Source organism: Myotis myotis, unplaced genomic scaffold, assembly GCF_014108235.1.
Source record: "Myotis myotis isolate mMyoMyo1 unplaced genomic scaffold, mMyoMyo1.p scaffold_m19_p_11, whole genome shotgun sequence".
Classification (NCBI taxonomy): Eukaryota; Metazoa; Chordata; class Mammalia; order Chiroptera; family Vespertilionidae; genus Myotis; species Myotis myotis.
The window spans coordinates 34,831,041-34,849,506 of NW_023416315.1; the positions used below are offsets into that span (position 1 = coordinate 34,831,041).

At 42.4% G+C, this 18,466-nt stretch overlaps 1 protein-coding gene across 5 annotated transcripts in view; it reads right to left on the reverse strand.

Moving 5' to 3' along the window:
- The window catches only part of C1GALT1 (core 1 synthase, glycoprotein-N-acetylgalactosamine 3-beta-galactosyltransferase 1), a 35,189-nt gene extending 19,601 nt beyond the window's left edge, over window positions 1–15,588 (reverse strand). For 2 of the 5 annotated variants that reach the window (XM_036328088.1, XM_036328087.1), the window contains exons 1-2: window positions 15,451–15,588; window positions 2,460–2,696 (exon numbers count right to left, since the gene is read on the reverse strand). In XM_036328088.1, coding sequence (XP_036183981.1) covers window positions 2,460–2,696; window positions 15,451–15,457 — 244 coding nt within the window. In that variant the 5' untranslated portion in view covers window positions 15,458–15,588. Of the gene's footprint in view, window positions 1–2,459; window positions 2,697–9,168; window positions 9,234–14,916; window positions 15,060–15,450 lie in introns of those variants that run through there. The other 3 variants (XM_036328089.1, XM_036328090.1, XM_036328091.1) reach the window with 3 other exon arrangements.
- Window positions 15,589–18,466: the final 2,878 nt, after the last annotated feature.

The window sequence follows — 18,466 nt, forward strand, 5'->3', positions numbered from 1 at the left end:
TAGCAATGCTCTAGGCATAATCCTCAGAAAGCACACCCTTAAAGTTAAGGTCAACCAGTGAGTTAAGAAGGCTAACACCTGTGAAAAAGTAACAACTACAAACATAAATTTCTAGGTGACTGATTGAGAGGGAATAGAAGGCAAGGTTGGGAAAGGACATGAAAATATACTTATGCCCACTAAATAGCAAGAATTCACAATCTAAAAATGGACAAAATCACCCTATTTTCAATCAGAGAAAGTTCATGGTTCTTATACTTGGGAGCCCAATTTCCTAGCTATATAGACATACCAAATCCTAAATGGAAAGGGAAGATGATGGTGGAGGCAGGAATCTGCAATATGTTTCACTAAGAGCAAGAGAACTTTCTCTCCACTGTTGGTAGATATTTTTTCTCATTCTTTCAATTACTCACTCATTAATTACTTTGTAGTAAGCATGTACTAGCACAGGAGATAACAGGATGAATAAGATACATTTGCAAACCAATACTTGCCACGTACTAAGAGATGCTATAATTTCTGAGGTATGTACAAAGGGTTTGATGTGCTGTGGAAAAAGAAAGCAGTGGCTGGCAAATCCTATGGAGCAGTGCAATGGGAAGTTGGCTAGAACAAAGAAGCTGGGATAAAGCACTATCAGCAAAAATCAGAAATAATGCAGAAAGTACATCTTTAAATGAGTAGATGCTCACCAAAAGAAAGGAAAAAAAGCATGGTGAAGTTTGGTTGAGTGCAGGTAGATGGGTATAACTCGAGGCCTGATCAGGGGAAGATTGAGAAGAAATCTGAAAAATGGTAAAGAAAGTGAACTGCTAGATTTAAGTGACAAATGTGATTGACTGGTAAGCAAAGCAAAGCATCTACCATGACTGCGACGTTTCTGACTTGGGCAGATGGTAGTAAGATATATAAAATATGGGATACAGAAGTTAAAGTTTCAGAAGTAGGAAAGTAAAGGAGTTCATTTGCATGTTAAATTTGAGAGGAACAGAACTTTTAGCATACCCTACATTTTATGGGCCTTGGAGGAGGACAAGTTAGGTACCTAATATATGTGCCTGCAGTAAGGTCAACCTAGCACAGCTTACTAGTAGTAGAGGAGCCTCAATCCAATTGATCATTTCAAGACTTAGAGCAATGCTACAGAGCAAATGCACAGTGATTAAACTGCTATACAATAAGTATACCTGCTCAGAGCTGAATCACTGTTATATAAACATTCACACAACATAAAATAAGTTGTAATGTACTTGCTAGTTCACAAAACTCAACCAAGATCTGACACCTTGCCCTACAACCACCACTTGAGAGGTAGGAAAGAAATAATTTACTGCCAGAAAGATAACAGAAACAACTGTTAATGAGGACCCTCTGCATCCTAGAATTCTAATTGTTTTCAAGCTGGTTGCATTTTTTTCTGTCAAATAAACCACAAATTTTGCAGCGATCTTTGAATTATGTTAATGCCTTTTTATAGTGTCCAGAAGTGGGTTAAAGATAAAGACAATAGCCCTAGCCGGTTTGGCTCAGTAGATAAAGTGTTGGCCTTCGGACTGAAGGGTGCTGAGTTCGATCCTGGTCAAGGGCACATGCCCAGGTTGCGGGCTCGATCCCCAGTGGGGGGCGAGCAGGAGGCAGCCAATCAATGATTCTCTCTCACTGAATGTTTCTGTCTCTCTCCCTCTCCCTTCCTCTCTGAAATCAATAATATATATATATATATATATATATATATATATATATATAATTTTGTTTTTAAAGATAAAGACAATAAGTGAGAGATGGGAATTAAAACTATGGGGGTTGATGACAGCACACAGGCAAAGAAGAGCCAAAGAGACTTGGAGAAAGCCTACATTTAACGGGCACACAGAGGGCTCAATTGAGAAAACCTAGTTAGAGATATGAGGCAAGGAGAAAATGAAGTCATTATAACACCCTTAGTTTTTTAATTCCCTAGTTCTTCATGCTTCTAAAAAGGAAAAAAGATAAGTGATATTAACTATTTATAAAATTATAAATTAAAATTTATGTATACCTCTTGTGTTTCTCTAAGAAAACACAACTAAGCAAAAACAAAGACCAAAACAAGATGAGAGCAAAAAACAAAGATGCAGATATAAACCATTATAACACAATCAGACTAACTAAAAATTTTCAGAAATAAATCTAGACTTAAAAGTTTTGCCTTTTGCCAAATTACAGTTTCTGAACTATTTCTACTAAAAAATAAATTCAAAATTAATATTTTACTACCTAAGTTCGTCTGGCAATTTCCTTCTTGTGAGGCAAACCGAGAATTGTCATTTAACATCTAAAATTAAGATCACTTTTATCAAAAGATATACTGTGATGTAACAAAATTCATATAACTCTTTGCAATTCTTTCAATACTTACATAGACTGAAAAATACTCTTTAATACTGAAAAATACTCCCTAATAAAGTAATCCATACCTTTATGTTGACTAGCATCTGCATTGAAGTTCATCTGTCCTTCTAGATGATTCTGTCCATTATCATCTGAATGCCTAGCATGAGGATCATTATGAAGAATCTTAGGTTGGGTGTCACCCTGTTCTCCCAACAAAATACTAAATAGCTGAGAACATAAAACAAATCCAACTGCTGATCCACAGAGGAAGATTAAAAAATTCAGCCAAGTTTTAGAGGCCATTTCCCAAAAGTGTATGTCTGTAAGAAAAAAAATTAATAGGATGTTATTATAAACTATAGAGCATTATACATACCAAAAGCAAAAAGTCTGATAACTTTTAGCTACACTGGAAAGTTAGTTCCTTTCATATAAGAGAACATATCTAAGAATATTTAACTTTTACCTATGCACAGGAGATAAAAGGATGAATTTACTGCTAAAACAGCACATTATGGACAAGTCAAAAAATGAATAATCATTGTTGAGATGGGACATGGGTAAATACGAGTATGGGAAAATATGATTCAATCAAAATCATTTGAGGAACATTTTAAAAATACAGATTTCCTGGCTCAACAACTGAAATTTCAGATGCAAAGTGCTGAGACAACTAAAATTTATATTTTTACTTTATTTTTTAAGGAAAAGGTTTGTATTATTCTTTGTTTAAAAAAACAACAAAAAAAATAAGCAAGCAATAAAGCACTGCATGAAGAAAGAATCCCTCTAAATCCTAAAAATAACTTTTGATGAATATCATTAGAGATGAATAACATCCTATCTAATAATAGACAAACATGGTAATAGACCGTACCTTCACTACACCTCCCACTGGCTAATCAGCGTGATATGCAAATTAACCCAACCAAGATGGCAGCCGGCAGCCACGCAGCTGAAGTGATCAGGAGGCTTGCTTGCTCCAGTGATGGAGGAAGCCAAGGTTCCCTGTCTTCTGTGGCCCGGCTCTGAGCTTCGAAAGCAACAAAGTTTCAATTACAGAAGCTAAACAAACCCCATATACCTGCTTTTAGCAGGCTGTGGCCTCAGAGCTGGAGCGAGCAGAAGCTGGCTCTCAGCTCCAGTGACGGCAACAAAGTTTCAATTATAGAAGGTAAATAAGTCCCAGAATAAAAACAAAAGAAAAAAAGGAGAGGCTGGGAGCTTCAGTCGCCAGACAGCCTGAAAACTGCCCTCAGCCCCTCACCCAGACTGGCCAGGCACCCCAGTGGGGACCCCCACCCTGAAGGGGGTGTGGCCAGCCTGAAAACAGCCATCAGCCCCTCACCCAGGCTGGCCAGGTACCCAAGAGGGACCCCAACCCTGATCCGGGACACCATTCAGGGCAAACCAGCTGGCCCCCACCCATGCACCAGGCCTCTATCCTATATAGTAAAAGGGTACTATGCAAACTGACCCTAACAGCAGAAAGACTGGGAATGACTGGTCACTATGACACATACTGACCACCAGGGGGCAGACGCTCAATGCAGGAGCTGCCCTCTGGTGGTCAGTGCGCTCCCACATGGGGGAGCTCTGCTCAGCCACAAGCCAGGCTGATGGCTGCCAGCACAGTGGTGGTGGTGGGAGCCTCTCCTGCCTCCTCAGCAGCACTAAGGATGTCCGACTGCAGCTTAGGTCTGCTCCCCGCTGGCAAGTGGACATCCCCCGTGGGCTGCCGGGCTGCCAGAGGGATGTCTGATTGCCATCTTAGGCCCAATCCCCCGGGGAGCAGGCCTAAGCCAGCAGGTGAACATCCCCTGAGAGTTCCCGGACTGTGAGAGGGGGCAGGCTGGGCTGAGGGACACCCCCCTCCAGTGCATGAATTTTCATGCACCAGGCCTCTAGTCCTATATAATAAAAGCCTAATATGCAAATTGTCCCCTTGACTAGGAGTTGGACTACTCACTATGACATGCACTGACCACCAGGGGGTGGCACAGAACATGGCGGGCATTGGCAACACAGCATTGGAGGTGCTGCTGGCCCCGATGGGCTCCAACGAGAGTGGGGCCGTGGTGGGCTGGTGGAGCAGGTAAGCTGGCAGCACCAGGCCAGGGCAGGACCCACAGATGGCGACCAGTAACAGTGGCAGGGTGCGGGGCTCTAAGGTTCTGAGAGAGTCGAGGGGGAAAGGGGCTGGCCCCAACCCATTGCCTGCAGATGGCAACCAGTGTCTGGCAGGCCCTGATTACCCAATTGGGGCTGGGCCCTGGGCTGGGACAGGGAACTGGGAGTAGGTGGCGGACCAACCTCCTGCAGCGCCCGGGCAGAGGCTGCAACCTCTTGCTGGCTACCTGAAGGTGGGGGTGACGGGGATAGAGGTGCAGTGAGAATGTGCTGAGCTCTCACTCCTCCTGCTACCCTCTTCCAGAAAACCAGGGCTCGTGTGCCAGGGAAGACCCTGTGCTCAGGTGCCAGGTGCCCACGAGGAGCTCACCCCACACCCACGCAGCCTCTTCCGGGTGAGCTGGGCCGCAGCCGCTGGGACCACAGGGGCTGGTAGGGCTCCCTGTGGGTTTGCGCAGGAGCCAGTCTGTGAGGCCAGCTGGGAGAGAGCGTGCTGCCCGCCCGGCTTTGGTGTGGCACCGCTCGGCAGCCCAGAGGCCCACGCTGCGTCCCGACCCGTGGTGTCTGGCTGCGCTCACTGCATTTCCACATGGGGACTCGGGTGCCGTGACTCAGGTGGAGGGGGCCATGCAGGGGTCTAGGTACTGCCCAGGGCTCAGAGGTCAGCTGGGACCTGCCCTTCCACACCAGATGCTCACACTTTGATCGCCAGCCAGGCCTAGGGATCACACCCGTGCAACGAATTTCGTGCACCAGGCCTCTAGTCTTTATGAATAACAGAGACAGAGATAGAAGGAGGGATAATTATAGCTAACATTTGATTCTTGTACTAAGAGCTTTACATGGATTACCTTAAACCAGTGGTCAGCAAACTGTGGCTCGCGAGCCACATGCAGCTTTTTGGCCCCTTCAGTGTGGCTCTTCCACAAAATACCACGTGCGGGTGTGCATTGAAACTTTGTGGCCCATGCGCAGAAGTCAGTATTTTGTGGAAGAGCCACACTCAAGGAGCCAAAGAGCCACATGTGGCTCGCGAGCCGCAGTTTGCCGACCACTGCCTTAAACCATAAACTAAAGACCACTGATCCCATTTCATAGATGAATTCAGACAGAGAGGTTAGTAACCTTTCCAGGATCACATTAGCAATCTAAATCAAGAGTTCAGACTCTTGCCCTGGCCAGGTGACTCAATTGATTGGAGTGTCATCCTGTACACCAAAAGGTTTCAAGTTCAATTCCTGGTCAAGGCACATCTGTAGGTTATAGGTTTAAATTCCACTTGGGGCAGGTAGGAGAGGCAACTGATCAATGTTTCTCTCACATCAATGTTTCTCTCTTTTTCCCTTCCTCTCTCTAAAATCAATAAACATATCCTTGGGTGAGATTAAAAAAAAAAAGTTCAAACTCTTCACCATTTTGCTATAGTTTTACAAAATTGGGCTTGTAAATTTGTATATTTACAAAATAGTCCTGCTATTTTAAATACTTAACATATTAAGTTAGATTTACTTGAATTTATGAAAAAAGAGAAATTAAATAAATCTAAACAAACTTTGAATGTTAGCTAAACATTTCTGACATGACCGCCCTCTTTTCAATGATCCCTTTGAAGATAAACATTATGAAAAACATAAAACAATTGGAAGCATGTACACACCTTGTATGACTAAAAATTAAATAATTCTGATTTTTTAAAAAAAAATCAAGACTTAACTAAAAAAACTGGGGAGACAGACTATGTTCATGAAATAGAAGACTCAACATAGTTAACATGTCAATTCTCCCTAACTGCATACACAGATTTAATTCAATTTCTATGAAAATTCTTTCAAGATTTCTTGTATAGACAAGATTATTCTAAAACGTATATGTTAAGGTGAATGAACTAGAATAGCTTGACAATTTTTTTAAAAAGAAGAATAAAGCAGGAGGAATCAGACTATGTGAATTTAAGATATCTTATAGTGACTGAAATCAAGACTATATAGTACTGGAGTACAAGGCTCATGGACCAATAGAACAGAACAGACAACCGAAAAATAGATATTTGATAACTGTACAATGTCAAATATCAACTGATATTTGTATAAAAGCAGCTGAGTGGAGGAAAGATAAGACTTTTCAATAAATGTTGCTGGGAACTCTAGGCGAAAAATAAGTAAGTAAGTAAGTAAATAAATAAATAAATAAATAATAAATTTTAAAAAATTAAAAAAAAAAATCTTGACCTAAATCTCACATCTTATACAAAAATTAACTCCAAATGAACCTTGGACTTAAATATAAAATATGCAACTATAAAACTTTTAGGGGGAAAAAAACCCACAAAAGAAAATATTGATCTAGAACTAGGCAAAGAATCCTTAGACTTGACAGCAAAAGCACAATCCAAAAAAGGGAAAGATTAATAAGTTGGACTTCATTAAAATTAAACTTGTGCTCCACAAAAGACACTACTGAGAGACTAAAAAGACAAGCTAGCCCTAACCGGTTTGGCTCAGTGGCTAAAGCGTCGGCCTGCGGACTCAAGGGTCCCAGGTTCGATTCCAGTCAAGGGCATGTACCTTGGTTGCGGGCACATCCCAGGTGGGGAGTGTGCAGGAAGGCAGCTGATCGATGTTTCTCTCTCATCGATGTTTCTAATTCTCTATCCCTCTCCCTTCCTCTCTGTAAAAAATCAATAAAATACATTTTTTTTTAAAAAAAAGATAAACTGGAAGAAAATATTTGCAAACTACATATTTAACAAAAGAACTAGTATTTAGAATATATAAAGAATTCTTAAGCCTAGCTGGTTTGGCTCAGTGGGTAGGGCGTCTGCCTGCTGACGGAAAGAGCTCCAATCAATGATTCCCTCTCATCAGTGATGTTTCTACCTCTCTCTCTCTCTTCTTTCCTCTCTGAAATCAATAAAAACGTGTATTTTTTTAAATCATGCAGAGAGAAAGTAGAATAGGTTGCTAGGGACTTAGGGGGGAGGGGGAGAGCAACAGGGAGTTATTGTATAACTAGAGGCCCGGTGCACAAAAATTTGTGCACTGGCGGGGGGGGGGGGGGTCCCTCAGCCCGGCCTGTGCCCTCTAGCAGTCTGGGACCCCTCAGGAGATAACCACCTGCTGGCTTAGGCCTGCTCCAGGGTGGCAGAGGGCAGGCCCAATCCCTAGGTGCCTGCCCTGCAGCCCCTGGTCGGGCTCAGAGCAGGGCTGATTGGGGAGTTGGGGCGCGGCCCCCTGTCACACTCAGGGCAGGGCCGATGGGGAGGTTGCAGCTCCACCCTGTCACACACAGAGCAGGGCCCATGAGGGGGTTGGGGCACCTTCCCCTGTCACAAACAGAGCAGGGCCGATCAGGGGGTTGGGGCGCCTTCCCGTCACGAACAGAGCAGGGCGGATAGGGAGGTTGTGGCCCCGCCCCCTGTCACACACAGAGCCGCAGGGCGATCAGGGGCTTTGGGTGCTGCCCCCTGTCACGCTGATCCCGGTGCCGGGAGGCCTCTCGGCTCTGCTGATCCCAGTGCTGGGAGGCATATTACCCTTTTACTATATAGGATAGAGGCCTGGTGCATGGGTGGGGGCTGGCTGGTTTGCCCTGAAGGGTGTCCTGGATCAGGGTGAGGGTCCCGCTTGGGTGCCTGGCTAGCCTGGATGAGGCGATGATGGCTGTTTGCAGCTGGTCACACACCCTTCAGGGTGGGGGTCCCCACTGGGGTGCCTGGCCAGTCTGGGTGAGGCGCTGAGGGCCGTTTTCAGGGTGGTGTGTGACTGAAGCTCCCAACTGCTCCTTTTTTCCTTTTTTTTTTTTATTCTTGGATTTATGGCTGTCACTGGAGCTGAGAGCCGGCTTTAGCTGTGAGACGTCGCTGCTGAAAGTAGGTTTCTGGCTTTGTTAACTTTCTGTATTTGAAACTTTGTTGCGATTCCAGCTCTGAGATCCCAGCTGACTGAAAACAGGTTTCTGGGGTTTTGTTTAGCTTCTATATTTGTAACAATGTTTCTTAGCAGCTCAGAGCCCAGCAGCGGCAGGCGGGGAACGTTGGAGTCCTCCGTCACTGAAGCAAGCAAGCCTCCTGTTCGTGTCAGCAGCCTGGCTGCCGGCCGCCATCTTGGCTGGCAGTTAATTTGCATATCGCCCTGATTAGCCAATGGGAAGGGTAGCGGACGTACGGCTAATTACCATGTTTCTCTTTTATTAGATAGGATAGGTATAGCATTTCAGTTGCACAACAATATAAATGTACCTAATACCACTGAAACTTACACTTAAAAATGGTTAAGATGGTAAATTTTATGTTTCTTTTACCATAATAAAAAATAATGGAAAAACAAATCAACAATAAAGATGTTGATTTTCTCCAAATTAACCTATATATGTAATGCACCCCAACAAAAATATAAGATTTTTTAAAGTTAAACAACTTGGTATAAAGTATTCACATAGTATGGAAAAATAAACATGTGAACATGAGAAATTCTGGAAAGGGATATGGGGGTGAACTAACCCTACCAGACCCAGTTAAATACAAGATCTTAAAAATCTAATAATGATGAAATTATTCTAAATGCTGTTTGGAAAAATAAGCATGAGTATACTGGAAAATTCTTGAAAGGGACACACTGGGGGTTGGAGGGTAGATTAGGCCTACCAAATATTAAAATATATTACCTACAATAAATGGTGGTATAGTAATAAAAATAATTTTATATTCAGGTCAAACAGGCATATCAATGAATCTGTAAAAAAAAATTTTTAATTTAAAAGACATAGCACTGAGAAACTTTTTCTCTCTATAACCAGACTGTCACAAAGTGTATCAATGATATTACAACATCCCACTCTTGCATGGATGATGAATCATTAATTTAACAGAAGCAGCCTCAATTTCCAAATCAGTCAGATAAGGATTTCTCAGACACAACATTCCACATTTATCTTAACTTTGTAGTCTCCAAGGCAACAGGACTCTGACTGGGCTTCTTAGCTTATGCCGGATGTTAATTAACTCCTTGACACACAGTCTCCCTGTGCTTTAAACCTATCAAATATTGATTCATTTAAATTGTATCTAAACCCACTGTTCAAAACCCTATAATAGCCCTGTCCCTTCTTTATTTAGTGAAATACGGGCAGTTCCTCTGGTGTTTAGTCTCTCATAGCAAGTTAATTAACCTACCTTTGTAAAAGCCCAAAGATAGCCCTGTTGGTTTTTTTTTTTTTTTTTTTTTAAATATATTTTATTGATTTTTTTACAGAGAGGAAGGGAGAGAGATAGAGAGTCAGAAACATCGATGAGAGAGAAACATCGATCAGCTGCCCCCTGCACATCTCCCACTGGGGATATGCCCGCAACCCAGGCACATGCCCCCGACCGGAACCGAACCTGGGACCCCTCAGTCCGCAGGCCGACGCTCTATCCACTGAGCCAAACCAGTTTCGGCAGCCCTGTTGGTTTTTATCAGATCAAAATAATCTATTAGAAAAACAAGCACATATGGAAATTTAATACATAAGCCACATAGCATTTCAAATAAAGATGGCTCATTCAAGAAATGATATTGAATTAATCATATGGGAAAAAGTAAAAAGCACAGATGGAATTTCTCTTTCAAATTCCAAATGATTCTAAGATTTCAATATTTAAAAAATAAAATAAAAACAAAATTAGAAGAAAACCCATTTTTATATTTTTATATAAAGAACTGAGATCGTCCCCAAACTCAAAAGCTATGACTAAATTGTATGAGGTTATTCATTGGATAAATTGCTGGCAGTGAAACTGCTGGTTCAAAGATATGTTTCTTTATTAAATGTTAAAAAAAATATGTGCAGCAAAAAAACCCAAACAAAATAAGCAAAAAGTATCATAAAGAGAAAAATAAAAGATCAACCTAATATAAAAACAGATACTTAAAAAAGGATGTACCTAATAAGAAAATACAATGGTCAAGGATGTTCAAATTTCAGTCATATTAAAGGAAGGTAAAGTAAATGGAGATACTATTTTTAACCTGTCATACTGGAAAAAAAATTTAAATTTAGTAACACGCAATATTGACATAGATGGGAGAGAAAACTGGCACTCATACATTCTTTCTCACAATATTTACTGTCTTTTGGAAGGGCAATTAGGCAATATTTTTTTTATACTCACCTGAGGTATACGTTTACTGATTTTAGAAAGGTTGTGGGACAGAAAGGAAAACATCGATGTGAGAGAAACACTGACACATTGCCTCCTCTACACGCCTCGACTGAAGATCAAACAAGCAACCTATGTACTAGTAATGTGCCCTGACCAGAAATCAAATCCAAAAACTTTTGGTGTATGGACCAACGCTCCAACCAACTGAGCAACCTGGCAAGGGCTGGCAATATCTTTTAAATTTTTGAAATTAATATGCCTTGTCCTATCATTTCATAACCAGAAATTTCTCTTAGGGACATAATCTGAAAGATGTTCTTGGTAGCCACAGCAATGTTTATTTACTGACAAGGAATTAGTTTATACAGAAAATAATAACATTTTCTTTTTCATCTCTACACCTAGCTCTCCCCAAAGGTAACTACTACTGCTTCTTATGTATCCATGGAAAAAAAGTAATGCCTGTATAAGCATAAATGTATGTACATCCTTTAATTTATATCAAAGAGATGATGCTCTATAACCATTAATCTCCACTTTACACTTTTCACTTATTTTCTCTCATAACACCCACGTAAGATAAAAGATTTATTTTTTAAGACAAAGCTCTACAGTTTGTATAGTATGATTGCATTTGGCTTTTTAAATGCTTCTGTATATATAAAAAATTCTAGAATGATGTACAATAGCCCCCCCCCCCACTTTATCTGCAGTTTCACTTTCCATTATTTCAGTTACCTGTAGTCCGAAAATGTTAAATGAAAATTCCAGAATAAACAATTCATAAGTTTTAAAATGCCCACTGTTCTAAGTAGCATGATGAAATCTCACACCATCCAGCTCTGTCCCACCCAGGACATGAATCATCCCTTTGTACACATCTAAGCTGTAAATGTTTCCCCCTCACGTTAGGCATTTAGTAGTTAGGTTATCAGATGAGCTAGTATTGGTATGAAAGTGCTTATATTGAAGTAATCCTTATTACTTAATAATGGCCCCAAAGCACAAGCATAGTGTTGCTCTCAAAGAGAAACCATAAGAAATTATGTATATGTGTATGTATGCTGAGGGGGAAAAAACAGTATATACAGGCATACCTTATTTTATTGCACTTTGCTTTATTGTGCTTCACAGATGTTGCCTTTTTTTTTTTTTTTTATAAAACAAATTAAAGGCAAAACCCTCCACCAACTAAAAGATTATGACTTGCTTTATTGCAATGATCTGGAACTGAACTCATAATATCTCTGAAGTATGTATGTATAACAGGGTTTGGTACTATCCACAATTTCAGGCATCTTCTGGAGTTCCTAGACCATATCCCCCATGGATAAGGGGGAACTACTGAATACAAAATATTTAACAAGGGATACCTCTGGGAATTAAGCTGGGTGGCATGGGCAGCAAGGACAAATTTATTTGCATTTTATAACTTTTTTATGTTTTACTTTTTAAAATCAAGTACATACCTATTATTTTTGTGACAAAACTTAAATAAAGGAAGATAGTTTACATAGGGAATGAAATAATATAAGAAAAACTAAATTGCACTTATTTCCCACACTTGTTACACAAAAAGATCTCTTGATCCTTTCCAGAGTTCCTCCAACTTTCAGATTTATATACACACAAAGCATTTCCACCTGCACCACAGGCATGTTAAATTCAACATGTCCAAAAGGGACTCATTGCCTTCCTCCCTTAAGCCTGCTCATCTTACCTAATTTACTGGTAATTACCTAAATTACTGACCAATGGGTTCCTATTTCACCAGGAGCCATTGGATTATTTAAAGTAAAAATTAGGGAGACATTGTTAACACTCTCCTTACTTTACCCCATATCCAATTACCAAATCTTGCCAATTTTATTTCCTAAATATTTTTCTAATCCATCCTCTCCTCTCCATTTTTACTACTTGTCCTATTTTAGACCCTCCTCTCTCCCCTAAGATCCTGCAATAGCTCACCAGTCTGCCTGACTCAAGGCTATCTCCTCAATTTATTCCCATTCTGTTATCAGAATGACCTATCTAAAATGAAAAGTTGAACTCTATCAATCCATGGGACCCCACTGCCTACAAGACAAAAACTAAGGACATGATAAGGCCCCTCCTTGACCAGACTCTGTCCAGGTTTCCAGCCTCATATGTTAATACTCCATGCCTTATAATCTATGCTTCAGCAATCCTGAACTCCAGTTTGCTAAATATCCCAGTGCAATTAGCTCCGCTATTCCTATTGTCTTCTCTGTCTACACAACAAACACCCTCTTCCCTCCACCATCTATGCCCCAACTGCGTAAGCCCCGGTAAGCCAAAGTTTCTTAACTTGGCACAATTGACAGCTTGAGCTGAATAAATTCTCTGTTGTGGGGGCTGTTGTTTACTGTCAGATGTTTAGCAACATCTGGAGCCTATACTCACAAGATGCCAGTAGCACTCCCCCTAGTTGTGACACAGGAGTTTTTTTCTCAAAAGGTCGGACACATTTCCTATTTTCACACATTACAGATTTTGGCATTTATGTACAAATTTAAGCACATAGTGAAAATTTAAGTACACATTAGATACACATTTAGATTTTAGGATAAAATGCTACTTCTCTTTTTATGGAACAATTTCCCATTTTTTCTTCTTGCTTCTTTTAAAAGAATGACCTTAATCCCACTGAATTTTCAGTGAAAGAATTTTGTCTTGCCTTTCTTTCAATCTTGTTAGTTTGTATACTAACCTTTTTACTCAAATCTCAACAAATCTTCTAAAAGTCTCATACTTATTATACTTGTAAGCTTAAAGTTGTAAGTGAATTTGAACTGAAGTTCAGCATGATTGTCCATTTCCATCTAATGATTGTTTATGCCTGTACTGTCACAAGAATTCCAATCAATGATTTTACCACACAAAGACTATTTTATATTGCCATGGTTTGTAAAGTTCATAAGCTATATATGATGCAATTTTTACCTTAGTGAGCACAAATCAGTATACAAATACAGTAAAAGGCATATGTCTATTGACAAACTTGTGTATTGCCATGACTAAGTGAACATTAATTCATTATATGTACTCCTAAATAAGTCTGTGATAAAATTCTAAGAATTTCAAGAATTTCTGAATACTAAATTTACTCAGCAATATATAATCTATACCAAAAAGCATATATTTTTTTAAAAAAAACAAACCATACCTATCTTTAAATGGGTAGTAACCACAAAATATTTTTTAAATGCTGAGTCCTAAGTAAAAAGATTCATTGAAACCTTCCAACCAAATTTGAGAGACACATTTAATAGTTCTCCACTAGTACTAAAAAACCATACTCTTTTCCTGTAAAGAACTTTAATGAGTCACACTTTCCTGACTAAATCATTATTTTACTGAACATATGGTAAAAAGGAGTTACCTGTTTGGTAACTTGAAACTTTACATTCACTTAAATTGCACATCATCAATACACAATAAGGCAGGCCGAAAATGCACCTAGTTTACTATACACGATACTCAGAAGCACACAGCATCACGCACAAGGCTCATCTGACATTCATCTGATAAAGGCATAAAAAGCTGTCTAAACCCCTCTTAAAAACTCAAGGAATATGGGGATAAGGACACATATGTAATAACTTAATCAATAAAGAAATTTTTTTAAAAAAGACACAGGAAACTCAAGATTCCCACCGTCTACACTTACACCGGAATTAAACCACCTGAAGTCAGGCACGACGCTTGCTCCCGGTGCCCAGCACAGCTGGCTCTCTGTTCTAAGTCCAGCTAGTCGCACATGAACCTATTTCCGCCCCTTACACCTCGGCCTAATCACCCACTCTAACGCATTCAAGTTCCAACTTTTACAACTAACTTTTACATTTCATAATGGAATCAATCCATGGTTTAGCATAACAGTTCCCAACCCGAAAACGTAAAAAGGATATGCCACAATATCTATAATAGAGTTTAGAGACCCAGATCATGAATCTAGTCACCATTTCCAGCGCGTGTGGTACAGGCAGGCGTTAGGGTAAGCGCTAGGGAAAAATAAGTCTCCACCCCTAAATTACGGTCATCTTTTAAGAGAATATAATTTACCCAAACCCCAGCTGTCTGGCCACCTTGGCAGCATCTACTAAGCAACTCGCACCTGGGGAAGGGGAAGAGAAGAAGGAAACCTTTTCCTCCTCCTTGTCCCCGCGGGCAAGTGCCCAGAGCACACCGGGCTGGGTCATCCCGCCAAGCCAGGGGGACATAAAAGTGGGCATGTGTCCCCGACAAACCTGAAGATCCGCCGCAGCCCGGAGGAAGCCGCCGGCACTCGGGGAAGGCGCCCGCTCGCTGGGCGCCCGGCTGGCGCGGCAGTCCAGCGGCTCCCGGGGAAGGTGCCAACACCTGAGCCGCCGGTCCCGCTCGACCCGCGGGCGGAGGGGCAGGACCGCTACAGGGTCCCGCCGGAACCCGCCGCCGCCGCCGCCGATCGACTGCAGGGCAGCGCGCGAGGAGGAGAGCGGCGCGCGAGGGCGACAGGGAAGGACCCGCGGCGAAGAGGAAGCAACAACTGAACAAAATAGCGGCCGGCAGGGCAGGCGGACCCAGGCGCGGTTCGCAGAGGCGCCGGGCGCAGGAAGTGCCCGCGCCGCCCTCAGAAGCCCGCACGCCCCCAGCGCCAGCGGCGACTCCCAGACACCTGTTTACCGGCACCCGCGCTCGGGTGCCACCCTCCAGGCTCCCCCCGCCAACACTCCGAGCCCGGGAAGGACGCGCGGAAGCCAGACCTCGGACTCGCAGCCTGAGGGCGCCTCCGCCGGCCGTACCTGACATCCGCGGCGACTCCCTCTCGCCCCTCCTGGGGGGCGGAGAGGAGAACGACACGAGACCGGCGACCTTCGCTCCACTCGGCAGCCGCAGAAGTGCTCGTGGCCGCTAGCCGGGGCCGCCCGCTGCCGCCTAGATTTCTCCCCGGCAGCAGCGGCGGCGGCGGCGGCGGCAGCTGCGGCCGAGGGGGGCCCGGCGCCCGCTCCCGCCCTCTCGCACCGCCCCTCCCCGCAGCCGGTCCAGGCCGCGGCCCGCCAACGGCGCAGGCGCCACCCAGGGGTCTCCTAGCGGTGACGTCGCCGCGGCGGCCCCGGCCCCAGGGAAGAGCCGAGCTAGTGGGGGCGAAGTGGGCGGGGCTACGGCGACGTGCGGACGCGGGGATTGGCCGCCGAGCGCACGCCCCGCCCTCGGGCGAAGGTCGTCTGGGAAGTTGGGTCTTCAGGGAGCCCGAGTGGAAGCCCACTGGCCGCCCCTCTCTCCTGGCTTTCGCCTTTCTTCTGATGCTGCGGGGTCGTGCACTAGCTTCCGGACCGGGAGAGGGACTGAAGCAGTGAGACAGCAGGGACTGAAACTGGGGGCGCCTTGTGGACCTTGGTCTGAGGGCAGGATCTGGCCCTGCAGGAGTCTTTTGACCTGGAGCCTGCTCTTACCTTGTTTTTCTCTGTTTCCCCCACCTCACCCGAAACCCCCCACCCCCCCATTCACACACACACACACACACTTTTCCCAGTATCTCTCTGCCTTACTGACAGGAAATACGGCAAGATAAGATATGCAAACGGGTGCTGGGTAACCAGTTTTGTGAAGTAGGAAGGGCTGAAAATTCAGTTGATGGTAATACCATAAGGCCTTCTGTAGGCACTCGGGGACTTTGGTTCTGCCATGACTTCAGTGCTGTCAGGCAAATGGCAGGAAGAACTTCCTCGGGGCTTTGCAAAACTTACCTCCTTTAGTTGGCAAAAGGACATTGAATCAGAAACCTATCTTTGAAGTGAGAAGGGGGAGCCTGCGAGCCATGAAGGCAACCTCAAAGCAGTCAGGAGGTGGGGGTAAGGTCTTGGTTTTATTGGGCCTACCTTGAAGGTGAGAAAGCTATCTTGTTTCCTTTAAAGGCCCTCAGATAGTTCTTCAGTGACTTTCAGCGTAGCTGTAAGGATTGTAGGCTCTGGGCTGGAATCTTGGTCCCTGCACCTATTGTGTAATCTTGGCAACTTACTTAACAACATGCCTGGGAGAAATATGAAACAGCGTGTGTAGGTTATTGTTGTTGTCATTTTTTTTTCTTTAATTTGTTTAGATTTAGCCCTATGGTAGTTTCCCAGGATATGCCATTAATAGATCCAAAAGAATCTTCCAAAAGAATTTTAAAACACCTAGTGATTCTTATCCAAACCTCCCATTTTCCAGATGAGAAAACAGGTCAGAAAGATAAACTGGTAGGCTCAAGCAAGAAGTGCAATACCAGACTGACAACAGTCTGATGTTCAGGTGAGTGCTCTTTCCCAGACCCATGCCTCCAGACTTCTCCCTCTTACATCTTTGCCTACATCTTCTTCTCTCTTCCTCAGCTTTTCTTTCCACAGCTGCTGTAAAACAGGATGTCACAGTGCTCCAAATAGAAAGGAAAACAAAGCAAAAAAAGTTCATGATTTCTTACCTCATTTTAATTTTAGTGAAATTTATAATGAATAAAGAATGACATTTTTCCAATGAGCAAAAATAAGAAACTTATCCAAGGATAAGTTCAGCCACAGGGTGTCTAAGAAAATTAGTGGCAACAAGTAATATTGATATGAAGAATACTGGATGAAGTTAGCCCCTCCCACTCTTGGGTATTTTTTAAATAGCTACTATTTTGATGAAAACCATATATACTATTCAAACAAATACAGGTGTTCTTTTCCCCCAAATCTCATAGAGATAACCATTTAAAATATTCATGTTATAGTCTTCTATACATCTCTAAGAATAAAAAAAAAAAGACAAATACAGTACTTCATAAATTGGATCTTATGTCCACAGTTCTTTTCTCACTGAACAGCATGTCACCAATAACATCATTTTAAAAAGTTACAGTGTCCATTAAGTGGACATTTATCATCATTTAATCAGTTTTCTATTGATTGACATTTTTGTATTTTCCCCCAAATGTTTCCTATTTTAAACAGTTCTTTGATGAACTTCCTTATGTATGCCCCTTTACACAACTGTGTAGTTAGTTATCTTTTGGGACAAATTCCTGGAAGTGACATTTTTGTCAGCCAATTCTTCAACATTATCAACTAGAAAAAATAAAGTGTGCCTACTTTGAAAAATATACTTTATATGTGAGACTCAATACAAACAAATTCTCCCATTTAAAACAGTTAAACCTCAGACAGTTGTTGTCAATCTGGTGTTTCAATAATCTGTCAGAGCTCCCTGGGGAAGAATAATGTGTGTTGAGGCTCCTTGGAGCAGGGTGGTTGACACTGCTAGTTGTTTAAGCCAAAATCTTTTTTTTTTCTTTACTAGCAGAATTCTGATTTTTTTTCAGGGTGACAATGTGTCCAGTTAAAAATTTTCACTTCCCCAGACTCTTCAAAGCCATGGTTGGCCATGTGGCCTAGAAAATTAAAGGAGATGTTCCTAGGAGGGGCTCAAAGCTTTATGGAAGCAATGTTCATTTAGCCATTGGACCTGTATACATTCTTTATCTGAGCAATGGCATGATGCTGGAGGTGGAGCAGCCATATTTCAACCATAATAACAAAAGCCCCACACACTATTAATAGTGTGAGAAGTCAAAGATGCCTGGTTCATGACTGCTCTGGAGGTACAGCTTGCCAGCTCTGGACTGCCCATTTCTGAACTTGAGTAGGGGAAAATGAATCCCTCCTATTTAAGGTTTTGTTGTTTGGATTTTCTGTTATAAACACTGAATGCAATTCCTAATTGATATATTAACATAGAACAAGGCACCATTTATTTAGCACTATATATAGAATTTTTAATAAACAGCGGGAACACAAAATG